General features: G+C 37.5%; 1 protein-coding gene and 1 long non-coding RNA gene across 2 annotated transcripts; both read left to right on the top strand.

Moving 5' to 3' along the window:
* The first annotated feature begins 7,840 nt into the window (after positions 1-7,840).
* On the top strand, positions 7,841-10,454 carry LOC148981332 (uncharacterized). The gene is made up of 6 exons (XR_016168617.1): positions 7,841-8,808; positions 8,903-9,071; positions 9,177-9,819; positions 9,926-10,041; positions 10,116-10,238; positions 10,316-10,454. It is a non-coding gene; the product is annotated as an uncharacterized LOC148981332 (long non-coding RNA).
* A 16-nt stretch (positions 10,455-10,470) lies between these two features.
* Positions 10,471-11,395, top strand: LOC120492840 (uncharacterized). The gene is made up of 5 exons (XM_089130715.1): positions 10,471-10,571; positions 10,650-10,755; positions 10,843-10,948; positions 11,037-11,152; positions 11,288-11,395. Exons 1-5 carry the CDS (start codon positions 10,471-10,473, stop codon positions 11,381-11,383), a joined length of 525 nt encoding a protein of 174 aa, XP_088986841.1. The 3' UTR covers positions 11,384-11,395.
* The last annotated feature ends 11,425 nt before the right edge of the window (positions 11,396-22,820 follow it).

The following is a 22,820-nucleotide window of genomic DNA, read 5'->3' on the forward strand; positions in this document are numbered from 1 at the left end:
TTGAACCACTCCTGTCGGTTGATCTTAAATCTCTCTCGCTGAAGACCGCACTCCTGTTGGTATTGGCATCTATCAAGTGGGGGGGGGGGGGGGTTTGGCATGTCTGGAGTTTGCTCAGGATAACTCTAAGGTTATCCTCAAGCCAAGAAGTGACCGTTCGAAAGGGAACTGGCTACTCACGTAACCTCAGTTCCCTGAGTTAGGGAACAAAGTATTGCGTAGCCGGCTGCACTGTACTAATTGGTTAGTTGCTTCTGTCGTATAAACCTGCTGTAATTGTGAATTCAGCGACTAGGCTGAGGCCACGCCCCTTGATGGGCCCTGACGTGTAATGACAAAAAGTGATCTCATTGGTCGAACGTCAGAGGCGCCCGCGCCATTGGATGTGAAGCTGCTGCAGCACTGAGTGAGCCAAACGCTCAATGGGCTAGCTATGCAGCATATATATATACACAGCTGTGCAGCTGCAAATGTGTTTTACATAAGTTTCAGTAAATCGAGAAAAGGATTTTTCCCACTGCGTATAGCTACGCAATACTTCATTCCCTAACTCAGGGAACTGAGGTTATGTGAATAAACAATTCGTTTTTTTTCCCAGTTAAAAACAAACTACAAACTATCGCCACTGCATCCTCTTCGTCCGCCATGATTTTTTACTCTGCAGTCACGTTTGATATCGAGGGATTTTGCGGTTCATTTGTGATGAGTTGATTTTGCTGTGTGGCTGCGCACCACACACTGTACAAACAAAAGTTAAACCAGTGGTTTTTTATCGCCGTGTGTGGAGTCTCGCAGGATTGAAAAAATTTGCCGACAATTTCAAAATCGTCCCGTGTGAACCAGGCTTAAGATTTTGTTTGAGCACAGTACCAAACTTTTTCACTAGGTCACAACCATACTCCATTACTGAAAATATAAGGGAGCCACCTAACCTGGGTTTCCCCATTCTGCCTTGCCGCAGCGTGATTTAATTCACTCTACTAGGGAGTCTGGATACCATGTACCAAATTTTCCCCTGAAAAAGGGAACCAATCACAGAACGGGGAGGGAGCACAGGCGCATTTGATAGACATACAGGCGCATTTGATAGACATTTGAAGCACCCAATAATACAGCTCTGGGCATTCGTAAACCACGCCTCAAATACGAGAAATGGAACGTGTGGTTTCCAGACCACGTTTCATTCTCAATGATACGTGGTCAGGCGTTAGCCAGGCTAGGAGCCACCATTTCCATATGTGTTTTGAGAGATCTGAACCATTATTTCCACAATTTTCATAGAGGTTTCAAGTAGAGGTTTAGCAGATTTTGAAGTAGATTGATGAAGTAGAAGTTTGGCAGATTTTGATATGAATTTGAACCTCTAAGAAACACAAACAAACACGCATGTGTCATAGCTCGCTGCCACATCACAAATGGTGAATTTATAATGTTTTTCTTTATATTTAAATCATTTTACCTTTTTTTATATTTCGGACCTTTTTTTTCTAAAATAATTGAATGGATGCTATCTTTTGAACTCTTGGCATTAAAACTGAGGTTTCTACCATTCTTTTATGATTTTTTTATGTTCATTGCTATTTCAAAATAAAGGTCTGCACACGCCTTAGGAGTATGAACATATTCTTGTTGCAAATTGATAAATTACTGCTCCTCTGTAATTTATTTTGAAAACCAAATATGGAAACTAGAGACTATAAGCTTTCAAATGATATATAGTTTGTCCACATTACTTATTTTTACTGAGATATTGTTTTATAAATTGAATGGCAAACGTCCCTTCTGTGGGACAGTGACAGTTAAATTAATATGATGGATCTATTTCATATTATGTTATTATGAAAAAAAAAATCACAAGCATTTGCTGTTATTTAGATTGTGATATGGGCAGTTTTAGATGAGATGGGTTTGGGAAAGATGGGTTTGTGGAAAGTGGATTATTTCATAAAATCCATATTTATTTTATTGTAAGTACTGTACATACACAATTGGAGGCCTGGACCTCATTTTGTATGTTACTACTTTCTTCTAACTTGAATGTATGTCCATTTGAGTGTATTCGGGTTAATGTTGTACTCGATATCTTAAAATGACGAGGTGATATTAGTGCTCTTGGGTGTGATTGGGCATGTCAGTACAGCGGACCATAATTACCAAACCATACCCGGCAATTTCATACAAAAATTCAATGTGTTTTGATCTTATCACTCTATTTACCATTCCCAAAAAAAATCATATACAAAAAAATATTCAGACATATCTTTCAGGTAATAAGTATCCTATTATCTGATTTATGGATAATATAAAATAGCACAACCAAAGGTCCAATGGAAGTCTTAAACTTGGGAAAAGAGTGTTACAAGTTGCTTAATAAAATTTTGACTTATGGGTAACCACAGAAGTTTGACCACCAACTACTGTTTACTACCTTTATGAGCAGACAGCAATCTGATCCGCTGCAGTGTAAGAAGGTTGATAAATGCTGCCTCCGCAGGGTATATTGTGTAGATGCAGAAAGGTAGCATTATATTTAGATGTACTCCCATGGCATAAAAAGTTGTAAATCACACCTTCAATTCTGATTAAATAGGCTACCATAGCTTTCATAGTATGTGATACAGCTGCAACAGTCTAACGTGTTTCATATCTGAAAAGCTTTGCAAAAATGTAGCGAGCATTAGACATGTTCCTTGTAAAATCGTGTATGAATTACATAGTACCTGTGTATAATGTTAAGCCAATTGTTTGTTGGGATCGGTCATTATAGGAATTTGTATGTTTCAGACAACCAGTTTACTGTAAACAAAATATAAAAGTATACCTTCAAAGTACTTTTTGAACATGAATGAATTAATACTTTTGCGTATAAAGTAAATTATTGTGTGCCTGTATTTATACTGAACAAAAGATATTGGTGGCAATTATCATTCCTTTAGGCCATATAGCATATCAATGCTGAAAGAGAAAGACAGCATTTGCTAAAATAATATGTCCTAAAATAATTAAATAAATCAATGAATTTGATTATATGTAATTATGGTCAACTTTGTACAATAACTAATAATGATATCCTAGCTTTTACTATCCTTTTGAATGGGCTGACAAGACTAAATTGTCAATTATTCTGAATCCTGATGACACCAGGAATATAATTCTTCTGCCAGATGAATTTCAAGAAACAATGGAGTCAGGAAAGTGTGTGGTTTAAATGGGAAAAATTAAGACTGCAGTACCATGAAAGAGATTACTAAACGCTAAATCTGACTGTTTGTGATAGATTTGTGTCTGTTTAACTTACAGATCAATGCTGAATTTCTGAGAATTACACCCATTCCAGTTAAACCACGATTTTTGGCTTCCTTGGACGGACACTACAGCAAGCAGATCGAGATCCTCAGAAACAAGGGGGGAGCTGCACTATTTTAACAGGGAAAATTAAGCGTAGGCCAGCCAACATGCATGCTGTTTGATCATAGTTATAAAACCTCACAATTCTCACAATTCCCCCAGCAACCAACAGATGTCCTCGTTACTCTGGTTGATTCAGTTATCATTTAATGCTTGGTTTCCAAGGTAAAAAAAAAAACCCAAAAAACACTGGTCTTAAACTGTACATACTTGGTTGAATCTGTTTGTTAGGCTAAGAATCTGTCTTAATTACAGATTGTATTGAGAATGTCTAGTTCTGAATGTCTAGTTCAGTCTGCATTTTAATAGATCAAATCACACAGTGAACAGCATGCACTCTAAATGCGCACACAGAGTAGGCATGTTTTTGTTTGTATTTTTGCTAACATACTCGATAATATCAGATTGCACATCATTAGACTATATATCACAAACCCCTATAGCACTTGCTGTAAACATGTAAAGTGATGTATTGACAAAAAATGTATAGAGAGACAAGAGGAATAATGACAAAATAGATACATTAAATGAAAATGGAAGCCACAAGATGTATAATACATATTAAGACAATTCATGTTTGAAAATGAATGTTGCATACAACAAAGAATGCAGAAAGTAGGAACATCACTCTAAATAGACCTTATTCAGAGCAGCGCCATGACAGGTATGAAAGTGAGGCTGTGAGGGATAGACTTACCGTGTTTCCAATGGCATCCGCTGTAAAAAGCTGAATAAAGCGGCTAGATTACTTACAATTTTCCACAGCTTACATTGTCAACGTTATGAAAGCAAACCAATTTTCGATTTTCATTTAGCTTTGAAGAATGCCGCGTCTGACGTTGGTTCAACGTTAATTCGATGAGCAAAATCAACGTTGTTTCAATGTCATGAGAGACGTCGTTTCCACGTTGATTCAATGTCAGTTTGCTGTCTTGGCTGCTAATGCTCATCATATAAAATGGACCAACTTTTTTTTTTTTTTTTTTTTTATAACTCCAGTCCTGACACAAATTAAGACATAACTGCCACTATAAGATTTTCAGAAAAAAAATAGGTCAAATACTGAAGCTTGAGTCTTAGAGCTTTTTAATGATGTATAGTTTGTTAATTACAATCGTTTCCATCAATACTTAAAGCTAATATAAACAAAGAATTCTTCAGTGCGCCATTGTCCTCGAGAAGCTTGAGACAAACACTCAGGCATAGCCTTGTCTAATTCATTTGATTTGAATTCAATGAGGAGGTCACACAACTTGTTACTATCTCCAAGCATGTCTCTTTCAGAATAACACAAACCTAGAACTCAGATTTGAGCCTGTCTGAATCAAAATACTGACCTTAGACCGTGATTAGAGAATGAAATGCTTCAACTGGAAATTCGTTGCGCATCCGCTCATGCAATGCATTGTTTCAGCAACCGAAGACACTTTATTTACACTGATTTTAGTTATCTAAATCAGCAAATTTCTGTTTGATCTGCATCATCTGGTTGCTAATTACAGACACATAAATACTAGTACCCTTTCACAACCTCGAAGCACAAATATCATAGAGATGAGCAGCACTGTCATAAACCTGTGTAAAATTTTCTTCAGAGCCAAGGTTCTCCAGTGTTGAAAAAATATAGTCGATTTTCTGTCTACAAAATGCATCAAAATTTCGAAATCAACAGCATCGGTCAGAGAAAATTATTGCTTTAAATGTAAAAAAAACCCCAAGAACTCAAAGTCTTCTAAAAAGAGTGATGTACTGTAGATATTACATCACTTTGTAGGCCAAACCACGGAAGCGAGTTAACATTTTAGGTCTTCTGGTTCCATCATTCCGAAGTCAATGGGTTTTTTGAATGGGGATTTGGTTAAATGGTCTGTGGTGAACACAAGCTCAAGACACTTTCATTAGTGTTGTAGTCAAGACCACCTAACCCGAGACCAAGACAAGACCAAAACCAAAGTGTATTAAGACCAAGACAAGACCAAGACTTTTAGGGGCCGAGACCGAGTCAAGACCAAGACCAGCGCGGCACACTACATGACACAATAAAATGGGAAACATGATCAAGAGATTGATCTGCATCTTCTCAGAGTGATCTGAAAGATCCACTTTCCCATAAAAACTGAGATATCAAAGCTGAAACACTCAAAGCTGAAATAAACCATCTTTTTTCAATACTCCTGGGTGTCTTCCATCATTTAGTACAGAATGTAAAACAAGTCTTCACTTATCTCCGGTCGTGTCCATAGCTGTCAACATTGAACATTGAGATTTCCCAGAATCCATCCCCAAAATAAGGGACTTTTTTTTCTTTTACACGATTCTTACCCTCAAACTTTAAAAAATAAAGCACTAACCATTAAAAGTTAGGGTAAAATATATCATAGAGAATGTTTAAATAGTCTAATTTCAGATTATGAGTGAAACCGACAGGCTTTGGGTAAACGGTGGTGGAGTTAGTGGTGCAGAGCACGCGCTGACACGGAGTAAAGCCTTTATACTCAGCGCGTCTGCATGAGCGCGGCAAAAATGACGCGTTGGGTGCGTAAGAACGACAAGACCTCATTTCGCATGGCTATGTACAGCTTTTTTTGTGACAGCGCGTGGTGCCGAGTACGAGGATGAATGACTTCAAGCCGAATCTGTTCGAGCTTGTACGTCTCACACAGTCAGAGCATAAAAATACGGTATATTTTACGGGAAAGTACTAAAATGGGAAGACAGCGGGAAAAGAGCTAAAATACGTGAGAAGCCCGGAAAACCCGGGTTGACAGCTATACTTGTCTGGTCTTCCCGAGCCCTCAATGTCCGAGACCGAGACGAGACCGAGACAAGCCCGAGACCAAAAGCGGTGGAGTCCGAGACGAGACTGAAACCATCAAAAGACCAAGACCGGTCTCGAGTACTACAACACTAACTTTCATGTTTTATTCTACAACATAAAATACATAAGTATACACCACTTGTGAAGCTGTTGCATGTCTTGATATCATTATTCTTATAATTGTGCTCTTACATTCTATTCTTAAATATTTTTAGATCAAAAACTGAAAGAGTTGTCGGAAACTTAGTGATGGTGACGTTGAATTCGAGAGACCGAGCTGTAGTTTGTTTATAGCCTACCTTTAGCTTTTTACTTCTGGCGACAGTTGTGACACTGCCACAGTAAAGCCCAACTATTAATATTTTTTTTTTTTGTTAATATTCCTGTGTGTTTGATTTTCAGCATTTGTTTACACTTGTTTTTGGTTGGGGGAAACTTTTGTTGGGATCTTAGGACTCTTATTATGTTGAGCCTAGGATAAAAAAAAAAGAGGAAGGGTGGCCATTTTGAAAGTATATTGTTTGGTGAGGTGGCATAGTTTTTTTGGCTAACCTAGCTCAGAGAAAATTGTTCAAAATGAACTCTGGGAATAGAGACATGAGCTGTGTCCCAATGTGAAGGCTGCGTCCTTCGAAGTCCGTATTTGAAGGCAGATTGGCCGCGTTTGAAGGCTGATTGCGTCACAGCGGCGCCACAGAACGAAGGCTGCTCAACTTTGGTATGTCATTCAAATACGACCCCAAATTCGCACTTCGTTTCTCAGACAAACGAAGTGTGCAAAAATGGACACTTCGCAGCCTACGCTTTGTCCGAGAAACAAAGTGCGCAAAAATGGACACTTCGCGGCCTACGCTTACCCAGAATTCACAGCGTGCCGGTAACGAGCAGGTGACGACGTGCAAATGGCAGGTGTCGAGGAATTCAGTTATAAATGTAAGTATTGTGAATTCATTTATTAAAATAGCTAGCGATAAATATAAGGCATAAATATGGACCATGCCCTGAACCCCTATAGTTAAATGAAGCAAATACTAAATTATAAAATGCTGTTCTTGCTTAGTTTTTTTTCGTCTTGTTTCTAGTATAAATTTAAAAAAAAAAATTAAGAAGATTTTAGGCTACTAGACAAGCAAAAGTTATTAGTTTTAGTGTTGAGCTTTTTCTTAAAATAGTGGTGTAAGTAAAATAATTGTATATAATTTTATTGTATGCAAAAATTAGCCCTCACCCTGTACAAAGCCCACAGCAATGAGACAAGAATAAGTTAAGGCAATAAGGTCTTTCACTTAGTTTTTAAGCAAACTTGAGGATCCAGGAATATTATTTCTGGGGTACTTTGTATGCATTTACTGCTGTGTGATTTTTCTAATGTTAAGATTGCACCCCTGTCTTAATATTTTTCGTAAGTCTTTCCTTTTTCTCCTTTTTTAGGAGAATTCGGGAGGAAATGGACCTGCTACAGAAGGTCACCCCCTTGCAGGCCAAAAGAAAATGGGACAACTTAAAAAAAGTACAAAGTAAGCAAGTTAATTGACACATCTTTGCTGTAATGTATTGTGGTGTTCTTGTTGTCAACAACAGGTATGGTGTATGTGCTCTGCCTTATAGGATTGCAAGTGTCCTGGGACTGGTGAGGGGGTGAGCGGGAAATCCACTGCTGCAACTTGGCCCTGGTTTGTCCACATGGATGAGGTCTTGGGACAGCAACCCCCCTGGTTGGCCTTCCAACAACCCCCCTGTCCTAATTGCCTCCATCCCTGACGACAAGCCTGGGCCAAGTTCAGCAGTGGCTGACCAAGTTAAAGGGCCAGCCCCAGCCGCAACCCCAGCCGCACCAGCCCCAGCAGCCAACAGAAGGAGAGGCAATGAACAGGTAGACCCTGATAGTGCTGCTGGGCCAGGATGGGCTCCACAATAGAGACCCTGGTAAGACCTCCTCCTGGTGGAACATCATCTGGGATGGGCTCCAGAGTGTTTGAGTGCATATTTCCACTATCCACTAAGTTGTTTCAATAGGTTTGCAGGGCTGACTCAATCGACGGCTGCCATCTCACTGAGATAATTTTAAATAAGAGGGAAGAATAAAATAAATTAACTTGTGTCTTCAATTCAAAGCGTAAAATATTTCAACATTTAAACCCATTCTATGGACCTTCATTTGAGCTTTTGGCCATTATACTGTAGCTTTACAGTTCTCTGACTTGCCTGTTACAAGTAGTCGTGGTTGATGGGAACCTCCTCCAGGGCAGACACCTCTGCAGTCAGCCTTGCCAGGGAGCACCACTGACAGTCTCCAAACCATGCTCCCCCTCATCCTCTGCATCATCCTCCTCATGCTCATCCTCTGGGGGCATGATGTCACCAAACCCAAGGCAGATGTAGTGGCATATAAATTCAATATGCATGAGAATTTAATGGTTTCACGCATTTGTTTTTGTTTATGTACACTAATGTTAATGTATGTTTTGGAAACAGATCAATGAAGAGCTCTGTAGGTTCCTCAATGTGGAGAGAAGCCTCTGTGCTCCATATCATCCACAAACAAACGGGCTCGTGGAAAAATTAAATGGAACCATTCAGAGGTGAACCTTCATTTATGGGTTGCTTTATGGGAATGCAATATTCAGGGAAAGATTTGTCTTTGAAAATTGGTTACTCATTTTTTCATGACTCCAGAGCCTTGTGCAAACTCGTGGATACAAGACCAGAAAAATGGGACGAGTACCTAGATGCAGTAATGTTTGGTCTTAGAACCAAGACCCAACTGACAACTTGGTTCTCACCATTCTTTTTAATGTTCGGTATGGAGGCACGATATCCTTGTGAGGTGCCAGAGACATATGAGGTATGTGATTTTTTTTTTTTTTTTTTTTTTTTTTTTTTACATTGTTCCAAATAAATCTCATGCATCAATTTAGTGAAATAATTTCAATCTTCAATGTTTCTAAAGGTCAACAGCACAGTGGAATCTGTAATAGCAGAGGACACGATTTCAAAGGCCATTTCTCTGAAGGAGAAAATGGACGACATTGTGAAAAAAAATGTAAGACAAAAACAGGACAGGAGACAGAGGGTGGCTGCGGTGGTAAATCAGGCACCACTTTTTTTAGGCCAGAAAGTTTTAAGAAAAAACATACGGACCCAACAGAGGAAAGGGAGCAAGCTTAAGCGCAGCTAGTTGGGACCATATGAAGTTGTTCATTTGCAAGAAAACAGTGCAGATTTGAGGGATGAAAATGGCAAGATATTCCCCAAAATCAACACTGACCACCTCAAACCCTTTAAAGAAGAGACACCCCGGATACCCCATAGAATTACCCAAGAACCAAAACAGAGCAAAAGAGCACATCAAGAAACGTCACGCCCTTCACTCGCACCAGTAGACCTCACCATCACCAAATCACATGAACACCAGCCCCCACCACCATCACCTCCATCCTTACCAATTGACATGTCTACTAGATCTAAATCTACAAGGTCCTCTCCCCTGTCTCCGTTGAATTCTTCAACCACAATGCCACTTTCCTCTCCTGTGTCCCACACCCCTACACGGATTTCAGAGGTACCCAATACCACAGACGCAGTGCATCGCTGTAAGTGTTGATTCACAGATCTCATAATAGATCAATATTAGTCTGATTTGTAATATATTTGTGAGGTGGTAAGTGCACTACTTTTTTTTTTGGTTTTCCTCTGTAGATATCAAAAGTGCTTGGGCTGGTAACGACAGTTATGTACTGCTGTCCAGAGTGGGACCCTATAAATTGTTTTACAAAGACTTGAGGATCGGCCCCGGAAGGGAGTTGGAGAGTGAGGTACACATTTCATTGGTTTTGACAGATAAGCCTTTCATCTGCTATGTTAATATTTTGCATTTATGTTTGTCAAGGTTATAAATGCATATCTGTCTCTGAAAGTGAGGGAGCACAACTTACCTTCACCAGGCAAGGCATTCCACATGGACACATTTGCCATGACCGACATGTGGAAAGGAAAACATGAAAGGCTCAAGGTGTCCTGCAAAAGTGCAAAAAAAAAATTACTTTTTTTTTTTTTTTTTACTTGTGCTAATTTTTTATTTATATTTAGTTGGACCCAGCAAACTATGAGGTCATAGTGGGTATTGTAAATGAAGGCCACCACTGGTTCCTAGTTGTAAGTATTTGTGGTATAGAACAGTTTCACTTAAATTTTCCCTTAATCCTGACTAGCAATTATATAACCTTATCAAGTTGTCTTTTTGCATGTTACTTAGGCTATATACCCATCCCAACAAAAAAAACATTCTGCTTGATTCAATTGGAGAATCCGATATCAAGAAGAAAAAGTGTTTGGAGACAACAAGGTATTTTTCATGCACCATATGTAGTGTTATTGTGTAAAACTGTACTGTATGCTTGAAATAATACTATCTTGTTTGTAGAGCCCTGATGATGTCAAAGGGTATTTCGGTTTCAAACTGGGTGTGCGAAACCTTGCCTCACCCACTTCAGAGGGATGCCATATCATGTGGTGTGTTTGCTTTGAAGGTGTGTGATTTATAGTATTGTAGCAAATATTAAGTGTCCATTAAAATTGGATGATGCTTAAGTTCATCTTTCTTGTTTCTTCCTCAGTTTGCAGAACACATTCTGCAAAATACCACTATAAACTTCTCCAGTGATCTGCAATATTTAACACAATGCAGAATGGAGATTCCTTTAACTCTGCTCCGGCAATCTGGTATGGCTTTATAAACTCATGAATGTTATTGATGTGTTTTTTGATGTACAGTAAATCACTTTCATCAGCATTGTACTGTACCTCATAGATGACCTAAGTGACCTGTGCCATTTTTGCGGAGAGGCAGAAACTTTTGACGACTCTGAAGGAGAGGCAGAAACATTGACTGCATGTGCAGATGATTGCAGTGCAGATGTTCTTTGGGTAAATATGGTTAAGCATTTTTGGTTGGTGTAGCATACTCAAAAGTAATCATGAATGCTTTGCTTTCATGACTAATGCTTTAAAACCCCCTTTAAAAAAATTGGTTATCTTATATTTTTATTTATTTTTTTATAGATTGCCTGTGATGACTGTGGGAGATGGTTTCACTTAAAGTGTGTTGGCAATCCATCGACGGAAGATGACTACAAATGTGCTTCTTGTAATAAATAACTAAATATGAAACCATTGTTTTTGCAGTTTTTTTTCCTTTGGTTGATAGCCTACTGGTTTTGAAAGACTGATTTTCGAGTAGGTTTATTTATTTTATAAAGTGACATTAAATTGTTAAGCTATTGTGGTTCAAATTGTCTTTTTCTAGACGAGTATAGGCTACTAATCAAAGCCTTGATAAACATTATATTGTAATCGCAAACAATGGTTTAAATAAAAAAAAAATAGCTTGATTGAAATGACAGAGCAGGAAAAACTTGCTTATAATAACAACTTTTTTTAAGTAAAAAAAAAAAAATACTTTTTTAACCTTTTGGCTTCCCGTACATCCAGTTGTGCTTGTCGTATTCAATTCTGATGGTGCGTATGGTAACCTCATGGTAAAGTGGGCAACTACGCACGATTTGTAGTATGATTGCATAAAGGGAACAGGAATTCCTGAAGGGAACAGAATCGACTGCTACACCGGTCTTCATCAAGCCGGAGATACATCACTCGACGGCGCCGGGGATGAAAGATCCCCACCATCTCCTCCAGTAAAACATAAAAGATAAAAATAATATATTCCTGCTCAATTTCAACAAGTAGCGTCCCAGATAGCAAACTGACATTGAATCAATGTGGAAATATGACATCGAAACAACGTTGATCTGACATTGTTTTGCTCATCGAATTAACGTTGAACCAACGTCAGACGCGTCATTCTTTCAAAACTAATGGAAAATCAACTTGAAATCAACGCGTTGTTTCAACGTTATGAAAGCAAACCAATTTTCGATTTTCATTTAGCTTTGAAGAATGCCGCGTCTGACGTTGGTTCAACGTTAATTCGATGAGCAAAATCGACGTTGTTTCAATGTCATGAGAGACGTCGTTTCCACGTTGATTCAATGTCAGTTTGCTATCTGGGGTTAGTGTTCTGCCGTGTAGAATGGTAGCTGTCCTATCACCTGGTGGAACACCTGGTGGCGCAATTACAAATCCTACGAAGGCTACATGGTGCATCCTTGGAAGTACGAATAGGCTGCATCCTTCGAAGTCCGCGGCCTTTTGAGGGACCTCGGACCAGTGGATTTATTTATTTTTTCTCTTTTTGGGGACATTATTTTCCATCCAGACTTTGGATTGCCTACCTACCCCAAAGCAGAAAAGGACTAAGACAGGACTGTTGAGTATCTTTGTTATTCATATTTTGTTTGTTTTTGCTTTGTTTGAGTTTTAAACAAAGTCAACAGATTTGTTATGTTTGACAAATGTATAATTACGTAATTCCAACACGCTATTCTTTGGTGAATGTGCCGTTTTTTGTAATCATGCTGTTTTTGTGTAGTAGCTACTTTTGAGGAAAAGGAATTGATAGACCACTCCCCTTGTTATAATAATTTTACACTTTTATGAAAGGTTGAAGTTGTTATACAGTCTCATAGCTTGCTAACTTGGCCTTTTTGAGCAGAGCCCTATAGCTTTCCATGTGACAGACTGTCCACTTTGCAGCCATGATCTCCTTTCCTGTCAGTGCTCAGGCTGGCTCTGTACTGGGTCTTGTTTTTTATAACAACACTGAAAACCCTTTCACAATCAGCAGGGATATGGAAGACAACCAATACCCCAAGCATTTCTACTGAAAGGTTGAGAAGACCTCCTTGCCTCCCCTCTCCAACAGGCCAATGTCTCACCAGGCCTCATCAATACGCTTGTTGATGATGCTGTCATAAAAGCTGGTGGTTTGATGCATCCGGAAATCATTTCCACTCGATCCACAGTGACCTCTTCAGGCAGAATAGAAGGAAAGCGACAGATAAAGAATCGGAGGGAATAGAATTTCACAAAGTGCCTCTTTGCTATGTCTACCACAACAGCATATGTAAGCAGCTCATCACCAAATGAATATTTGGATACCATGTTGTCAGCAGCAGATGAAAAGAACTTCCTAACGTCTCTGAAGAATGGCTCCAGCTCTAGGTTGTCTTGGCTCTGAGTCATGTCCAGTTGAGAGTTCCTCATCAGGTTGCTGATTTTCCCTTGTTATGGTTGGCATGATACCTCTACCAATGGGCTCTATGCACGGCGTTATTTCCGGTGAAGGATTAAGGATGCTCGATAACTTCCGCCGATCGTAGAGTCCAATGCAATACCGAGAATTTATATTGAATTTTATACTCCATGGTTATACTAAATAAACGTAAGTCACAAAAACAGATAAAACAGACACCCCGCGTTGTGTTTATACTTCTTTTTAAAATTATATTAAATAAATATAACTATATATAAAATTACATCTAAACGTATGTACGTTTCATTTCAAAGACTGGAGGACAGTAAATTTTGAAGACTCTGCCATAATCCCGTTGCCATAATCCCGACAATGTATAGTTTGTCCAATTTTAATTTGGCATTAGGCTAACAGTTTTACTGATATTACTAAGTTCCTAAATTATTGTTCTTTCCCATATGATTTAGTAAAACTATATTGAGACCTCTGTCCTTCTAGGGGGGTTCGGGGGCATGCTCCCCCGGAAGAAAATTTTGTACATTTTAAGGTTAAATGCATCAATCTGGTGCACTTTGAGAGCTCAAAATTAAGAGTTTTAACCGGCTTCAAATCATGAACTGTGACATTCAACAAAGCAAAAGCCTCGACTTGTACCTGGACATTAAAGAGGGATCAAACATCTTTTTAGTTATGATATAAAGTCTATGATATAAAGACTTTATGATATAAAGTCTCAGTCTCTTTTAGGATGCCAAACGATTATTATAATAATGTAATAACGATTTATATAATTATTCCTATTACGTAAAACCCATATAGGCCTAGTCTATAAATGTAGGCTGCTGTATAAATGAAAATGAATATTTCAAAAGTATATTTTACTTACACTATTGTATAGGAAAATTACAATAGTTTTGTCCTAATTTCTTCACTTGCAAGAAATAAACCCTTGAGCTTTTATTTTGGAGAAAACACCAGATGAGAAGAGAAAGTAAAAGGCAAAAGCCGGATTCGAACTCGGGTCGAACGCGTCAAAGTTTGCTATCAGCACCTCACGCCCCCGGCCTACGCCACTGTAGATATTTAGTGAAAGATATCTTTTTTGCTAAAAAGACAGGCACGTAGTGCAAATGTACGCTCTCAACTCACGTTCAAGGTCATAGGCAGTGCAGCGTCTCTCTGTGCATCGCAAAAGCCCGTGTTGACAGTTTGTTAATATAAAGCGGGAGATTACCAGATACACAGTGTTTTGCTCGTGCCCTGTGGGTGTTGTAGCCTAGGCAACTGTATCACGTGTCGTTTGAACTGACGCGCTACTGTGTTCTTCTGTCACATTTAAAAGCGCCAAAACGCTCCATATCAGGAGTAAACTTCTCTGTAGTCTGTCGGTGTCAGTGTACTCTTTTTCCGCGATTTTTCTCTGCGTCCAATCAGTAGTTAAGAGCCTGAACTTGCTTATTGTAATACAAAAAAAAATACAGCCCAGAAGAATGTCTAATTTAGCGTGAGATTTCTATGTTGAGCGTGAGACCGTGAGATTGAGGCTGAATGCGTGAGTGTCACGCCAGATGCGTGAGAGTTGGCAACCCTGGAGCATCCTTGCGTCAAATGCGGAATTTATGCGTGCATATAGCCCATTTCATTCATCATCACATGCTCAGGTGTGTGAAAGAAAAACCTTTTCCAGTTGCAGCTCCAAAGCTGGAAGCAAGATATGTATGCGCGGCTCTTCTTTTCGAACATAACAAACACTCATGTGCATAACAAAGACAGGTCAGACATGTGACAATAACTCCTGACGGATACCGCTTTATGTATGACAGGGATTCCCATTCAGTCACGTTTGACGTTATGTCGATAATGACGTATTGGTGGCTCGCCTGGGAGCCTAATCACCTTTGAATGGTAACTAAACAGGCGAATGGATATTGGCCAGTGAGATTTGCATGCAGAGCCACTCTTACAGACATACAGGGATATTAAATCACTCATTCATGCTTTGCTAAAGGATCCTGGACATTCAGCAGTGGTTCAGGGTTGTGGCAGGAGGGACATAACATCTCTGTTCCCTCCTTCAGGGAATGAGGGTTACATCAGTAACCAAGATGTTTCCAGCTCACCTTGAGTTAAAAAACTCCTCAGACTCACAGAATGTGTTAGCAAAACATTGAATTGTTAATTTTGTCTGTATCTGTGAATATACCAATAATGGGCACTTTTCATCAGAGTTTTTCTCTTCTGTTTGTGTCTATAAGAAAATTATTGAGTAGCCTACGCGTGACACAGCTTTTATAAAATATGGTGTAGGAGATAAATGTTCAGGGACTCCTTGCCAAAGCAAGGTCAGTCTTTAAAATCTTTTGAAAGTCTTCAGTGATGACTCAGAGGAAACTTACTGTTATAAAGGATAGGCCCACACTAAACATGATATAAGCAAAATATGAGGAAGAACTCTTTCAACTCATCAGTAATGAAACACAGCATTTCAGCTTGCACAGGGTGACACCATTTATCACAAATAAACAAAAAAACAAGAAAGAAGACCAATTATGCTATCTTCAGCTTCCTTTAGTAATATTGCTGTTTGAGCATGAAAAAGGCTCAATGCATTTTATAAATACTCTGCAATTGTACTTTTGTGCTAAATTGGAACAACTAATTTTGTACTTAATTCACTTATCCAGAAATAGTTCTGAGGTCCAACTAAAGATATACTTAAGTTTACTGTGCTAAAATGAAACTATTGCAAGTATACTTTAGGTACACTTTAAACATCTTACATTTAAATCTGATATTATACACAGTGTTCATTACTAATAGTGACATTAAAAACATTTTAGACTTAATATTAAGAAATGTTTAATTATCATCTTTTAATCCGAAAAGTCTCAAGCAATATGTCTGTAAATATGGTTATGAATTGTACTATATAAATGTATTTTAAATACATTTTGGTACAGGTCTTTTTCACTAGGGAAGTCTCACTGATTTCAAATCTGAGAAGGATGAAATAATTTTTAGAGGATGCTTTGTAATTTTTTTTTAGGTGAGACTTTATTGTTGTGCAAGTTTTGCCCACAGTGCAGCTCTAACAATGAGCAATTTGCAAATCAAATTATTAATTTAGTTAAATATTTAAGTACTACTTCAGTCATTTAATTATGTTGAATCCCCTGAGTACCTGTTATGATTAAATGTGCAATACAGCTCTATTTGAGTTCAGTTTGTTGAATATAAAAATTTTTTTTTATAATAATACATTTTTTATGATAAAAAGTATTCATAATCATGATGTCACGGTGACAACGAAGATGATTAGTTCCGATACAAAGTTTTAATTCACAACCCAGAAGAAAGGCAAACAGGCTAAACATTTACACATAACAGTGACAAGAGGTAAATGGAACAGGTACACCTATAAAGAAAGCACAGAGGAGATAATGAAGGATACACAGCTGATCTAGATGAGCTCATAATCACCATGAACATAGTAACGGAAATGTGAAAACACAAGGAAAATAGGAACTGAAGAAATACAAACTAAAAACTAAACAGAAAATACCTTAACCACACTTTGAATATCAGGAAATGTTTCATTTATTTATTTAATTTATTTCTATAGCACTTTTCAAAATGTTGCATGGTTGCAAAGCAGCTGTAGATACATATAGAAAGTAGTTACAAAAGTAAATTTATGTAATTATTAAACAAATTATTAAAATCATCCTAAACAGTTCTTAAAAATTACACAAAAAGTTAAAATGTGACATAATGTTAACTGCATGAAATGTAACAACGTAAAATGTATAAAAAGAATTTAAATCCATGCGTCACAATTAAATCCGCAGCATATAATGCGAGACCGTGAGACCAAATCATTTAATGCGTTCTACATCAGGACCAGACAGTTCTGTAGTAGATTGAGAGTTGCAGCGTATAAAGATAATCATCCGAAAAATTTTATGAATGGTTTTATTCCATAAAATAAAATGAGTGAAACAAGCAGTTGAACAAGCAGTTTTGTGCGTTCGCATTCTTCCACCAATGTGAAGAATAAAACTAATGTTATGCCAGTTTATGCCGGTTCCTTAATGACAGATCATGTCAGGTAAAAGCAGAGCAAACTTTCGATGTCCACGATGACAAAATCAACAGGAGTGATATTTGTGTCAGGAATGTCTGGCTCACTTCTACTGGAATAAACAAAGACCCCTGGTTTCACAGACAAGGCTTAAAATATTCCCAGACTAAAATGCATGTTTTAGCTGTCTTAATCGAAAGCAACTTGTACCGATATATCTTAAGATATGTCAGTGCCACTGTTTTGTCTCAATATGCACACTAGTAATGTTTCTTTCTAAGGCACGTTTATAAAAGCTACTTAAATGCCCTAATTGGAGTAAAGGCGGGCATACACTGTGCGATTTTCATCCGATTTTGAGCCGAATTCTGACTCGCGCGACTCTTTTTCGTGTCGGACCGATTTTTCTGCTTTGTCGTGCATCGTTTGTCGTGCAGTGTACACGGAGAAACGAGAGGCGATTAACCTCTCACGATCGACAATTGGATGGTCAGATGAATTTCTGGCATGTCAGAAATTTTGGTCGCTCCTCGTGACTATATCGCACAGTTGAAGCAAAGCTACGAACCGATTACCCTAAACTCAGTGTTTTTTTCCCTCACTGCACCTGCGCGAAAACAGAAGTTTAACCATTTCATCTGCAGCAAAAATTAAATTAAAATAAAAACGAAAAGAGGGAGAGCTTTAAGTTCTGTAGTTCAAACTAGCTACAAATTACTGTTGCTTACCTCCAGTTCGTGTTGCAAAATGGATAATATTACCCACCGTCTTCAAGCCACCTGCGATGTAACACTAATTTGTCAAACAATGTTTTTGAAATAAACCTGTTTTTAATTTTCATTGATGATTAATTATGGCAATGTTCGGACATATTATAGACTGTAAATAGTTATTTTATATGCCTATAATTCATTGAAATCGACCGAAATGTTTTAGACAATTTTTAATGAGGAGTAAGATTATGTAATATTTTATTATCCTCACAGCACGTTGGTTATGTGCTGTGAAAATATTGTGTGGCAAATTAATTATAATAGCGGATCAATTTAATAATAAAATTAGCCTATAGGCCTCCCCTAATAATGATAATACAATAATACTAATAATAATTAAATGCATAAATTGAAAATGCTAAATCATCTTGATACTAGCAGATGCTTGTTTTGACAATATCTCTGGATACATACACGTAAATAGGCGCAATCCAGGGGGTTATCGCAGATATTACACGTATAGTGTGAGCAGTAAAGTCGCAGCTCGACGATCGGACCGTACAGTGTGAGCACATAAATCCTGAACTTTGGCTTTGCATCGCATGCGATTTACTCGTTGAGTTTGAGTAGTTACCTTGCTGAAATCGCACAGACATTGCACAGTATATGCCCGCCTTAAGCCATGTCTGTGAAACCGGGGCAGAGGGTCAAAATGTAAGTTTAACTTGCGTTACTAAAACTAGACATTTATATTTCCTGCTAACAATGTAAAATAAGTCTTTGATGTCCCTAGAGTGTGTATGTGAAGTTTTAGCTGAAAATGGCCAACAATATTTTTTTTACAGCATGTTTAAATTGTCACTTTTTGTGAAAAAAAGCACCGTTTTAGTGTGTATCCCTTTAAATGCAAATAAGCTGCTGCTGCTCGTGTTCTGAACACTATACCCATCAGAATGGGATACCTTCGGTTAATGCGCATTCGCAGTTGTTAAATTTGTGGAATTGCGCATACGTTAAATTTAAACAATTTAAACCATTTCAGCATACCTAAGATTACAAGCGGTAAGTGTTGGTGTATATTATATTGCATATAACATGCACATTGCCTATTGCATGCCTTGTACAATCACAAGAAATATTGACTGGCATTTTCAATACATTATTCTTAGATAGTGGAGTCGTAAAGTCGCATAATGTTGTGTTAAAACATTAAATCTGGTGTTAATTACACGTTCTAGCGTGTGGCGCCATCTGACTGAGATTAAACACATCGACTAATGTTTTGCTTTTAAATGATTAATACTTATTTTTCTGCTAACTGTAGTTTAACCATGGACAATAAGTGGGAGGAAATAGGGTTCATACCCTGCAAAGCTAAATAAAGGGTAAAAGCAAAGCCTAAGGAAATACTCCTCGAAATTTAGGATTCACGGTCAGTATTTACCATCAAAGCACGTCTATAATACTGAGAGGAATATGCACAAGTTCATATTTTGTATTATTTGTTATTGGTTATGTCAATATTACTTAAAGAGGGAGAACTACTCTTTAGTAGTCACAAAAGAGTCATAAAGACAAAGGAGGAGGCTATGAATTTATTTTAAGAATTTCATGCTTCACCTATTGGAGGACATACACGAACCTTAAAAACACAAGCTGCCATGTGTTCATGGTTCTACTGGTATGGCATGACAATGGACATTGACAAATGGGAATGTATTTTATCTGTTCATCCATAAGCCAAAATGTTTATTTTTATACGTCTATATCTACATATTAATAGCTATGTGAAACTTACTGTTTGTAATTTTCCTTTTTTCAAGACATCTGAATGTGACCAATGTCAATGGGTGGGACCACGTGGTCCTCTGTCTTTCATCGTGGCCATTTCAGAGTTGTTCAAAAGGTAATATGGTTTTATTACAGACTATGTTACCTTATACACATTCATATTGGAACTTTGGATATTAAGTGCTCTCTTCGATTTTTAGATGAAGTTACCCACAGCCTCAACTTGGATTAATCCTGTAAACGTTGGAGGTCACTGGACTTAAGTGGTATTTTTCTTGATTCTGTATTTATCACAAACTTTATTGGTAGTTGTTGGTGCGTCTATAAAATCTTAAGGGATTGTTTTAGGATTAACTAATAAATTTTATTTCAACAGATTGTCAAAGTGGATGAAAAATCCCTCCTTGTGATAGACGTCCTCGGTAATGAAAATATGTACCAGAGAAAAATTCTTCAGAATTGGAGGTGATGTAAAACAAGCCTTTCTCGTTGTGTTTGTAGACTTATGTATTTGAATATGTTTCTGAACTAATGACTTGTACAATAACAGACATTTTTGGAAGACAAGAAATGTCAGTGAAGGCCCGTGGACGATCCAAACTGCAAAACACAATCTGCAGCAGGACGGCTCTAGTTGTGGAGTCTTAATCTTGATGGTATGGATATTATTGATATATGTACTTGGGGTGAATGTGTGTTACTTTACACCTATGCTGACTCTTTGTAGGTTGCAGAGCTCATTCTCCAAGGTAGAAGTATCTATGTTGCTCAGACACAGAGGAGGTCTCAGCCGCAATAGTCAAAATTGCAGCCACTCTTCTGGAACGCAAAGGTATCCATTAATTATCCATGTCTGACTTGTCCTTTGACAAGAGACTATATTCGGGATAAATTGTGCTAAAGTCTTGCAGCAAATGTCTTTAAATTAGCATTGCTTGTGTAGCACAATTTTTGTTTTTCATTTAAGATGGTGTGGAAGATCTGTGTTTCCTGCAACATGTTGCAGTTTGATGCTGAGGAGGATTTCACAGAGATGGTAATAAGATAATAGGTTATATACTGACAAACTGACAACTTTCACTATCCATCTACTCAGCTTTTTGTCTTTATTTGATGTAAATTAATTCTGATACACCCGACAATTGCAGAGTCATCTGAGAATTTCTGCAGATGACAGGTCTCTGGCTTAAACTGGAAGTCTGAGGTGTACCGAGTGAAAAGGATTGGTGAGAGTATAGTCCACTGTGGTGCTCTTGTGCTGCTGACCACCTGGTTTGACACACAATCCTTCAGTCTCACAAACAGGTAGTCATTGATCCAGGCGATTTTTGAGGGCTCCACCTGTGTCTTCTGGAGTTTCCGACAAAGCAAATCAGGCTGAATTATGTTAACCCTTAGGTGCTCTTCGTTTCGGAGTCACACTTGTTATCTTCCCGGTCAAAAGTGACCGGACACCTAAAAATGAAACTTTCTCCATCCCAGTAAAACCAATGCAATTTAGTTTTGTTCTATAATATTTATTCTATTTAATTTAGTATTTTGAGACAATTTAATTCAATTTATTAATATTTATGCAATATTTATGGTTTATTTTTGCCATGGAATATATATATTTTTCTATATATATATATATATATATATATATATATTATTTTTTTCAAAACAATATTAATGCAGTATTTTAGTTTAATATAGAGTCTAGGCCTTCAGAAAAAAATATTTTTTGAAGAAAATTAGCACCAATCATGCATGCATTACACCATGGTGTAACCTAGATGCCATTTACAGCTCTCTATGGAGAGGCATGTGAACACATTTTTTTTGTTGTTGTTGGTGGATTTGTATATATAGTTGAAACAATCTCAAAAACTATTTCTTATAAAAAAAAATGACAAAAAACAAATATTCACAATTTTTTTTTTTTTTTTTACAATTTCCCATTCATTTCCTATGGGGTCATTTTTGACCAAAGACCACAAGTGAGACTATTTTTTTAAGACCACTTAGCATGCTCAGATCATGACCTAAAATTTTTGTGTGTTCACATACATAATGCCATAATAGTCACCAAGTTTCGTAACATTGCGATGAAGCTGTGATTTTTAAAAATTCAAAACATACTTGTTGTAATCAAAATGTATTGGTGTGTATGTGTATAAAAGTGTGTTTGTATGTGTGTGTGTGTTGGTGGGTGTGTCTGTTTTGCACTCTAGATGTTGTAGAGTGTCACCCCTTTCCTGCGGTGTACTTTTTTTTTTTTTTTTAAGAATTGTGGCCGATTTGTAGATTGTACATACAAAAATTCAGAATTTTTTTTTTTTGTCAATTTCCCATTCATTTCCTATGGGTCGTCATTTTTGACAGAAGAGCAAAAGTGTGACTCATTTTTTTACGACCACTTAAATTGCTCGAATCATGACCTCATTTTTTTTGTGTCTGTTCACATACACAATGCCATTAAAGTCCCCAAGTTTTGTAATTTTCTGAAGAAGCTGTGATTTTAAATATTCAAAACAGATTTTTCTAATCACAATTTATTGGTGTTTTTGTGTATAAAAGTCCCTTCAATGCTGAGCACTTTTTTTCTGCATCGTGGCCGATTTGTAGATTGTACACACAAAAATTCTCAAAGTTTTTGTGTTTTTGTCAATTTCCCATTCATTTCATATGGTCGGTCATTTTTGACCGAAGAGCACAAGTGTGACTATTTTTTTTACGACCACTTAGCCTGCTCGGATCATGACCTCAATTTTTGTTTGTGTTCACATACCCAATGCCATAAAAGTCACCAAGTTTCGTAACATTCCGATGAAGCTGTGATTTTTAAAATTTCAAAACAGAAAATTTTTCGGTCAGAAA

Source organism: Pimephales promelas, chromosome 5, assembly GCF_988280905.1.
Source record: "Pimephales promelas chromosome 5, fPimPro1.hap1.1, whole genome shotgun sequence".
Taxonomy (NCBI): Eukaryota; Metazoa; Chordata; class Actinopteri; order Cypriniformes; family Leuciscidae; genus Pimephales; species Pimephales promelas.

What these genes read in the sequence shown, in the direction of transcription:
- LOC120492840 (XM_089130715.1), top strand. Translation starts at nt 10,471, where the DNA reads ATGTTACTTAGGCTATATACCCATCCCAACAAAAAAAACATTCTGCTT. An exon ending in AACTCTGCTCCGGCAATCTG is followed by an intron (nt 10,949 to 11,036) that starts GTATGGCTTTAT and finishes TGTACCTCATAG; the next exon opens with ATGACCTAAGTGACCTGTGC. An exon ending in GCAGTGCAGATGTTCTTTGG is followed by an intron (nt 11,153 to 11,287) that starts GTAAATATGGTT and finishes ATTTTTTTATAG; the next exon opens with ATTGCCTGTGATGACTGTGG.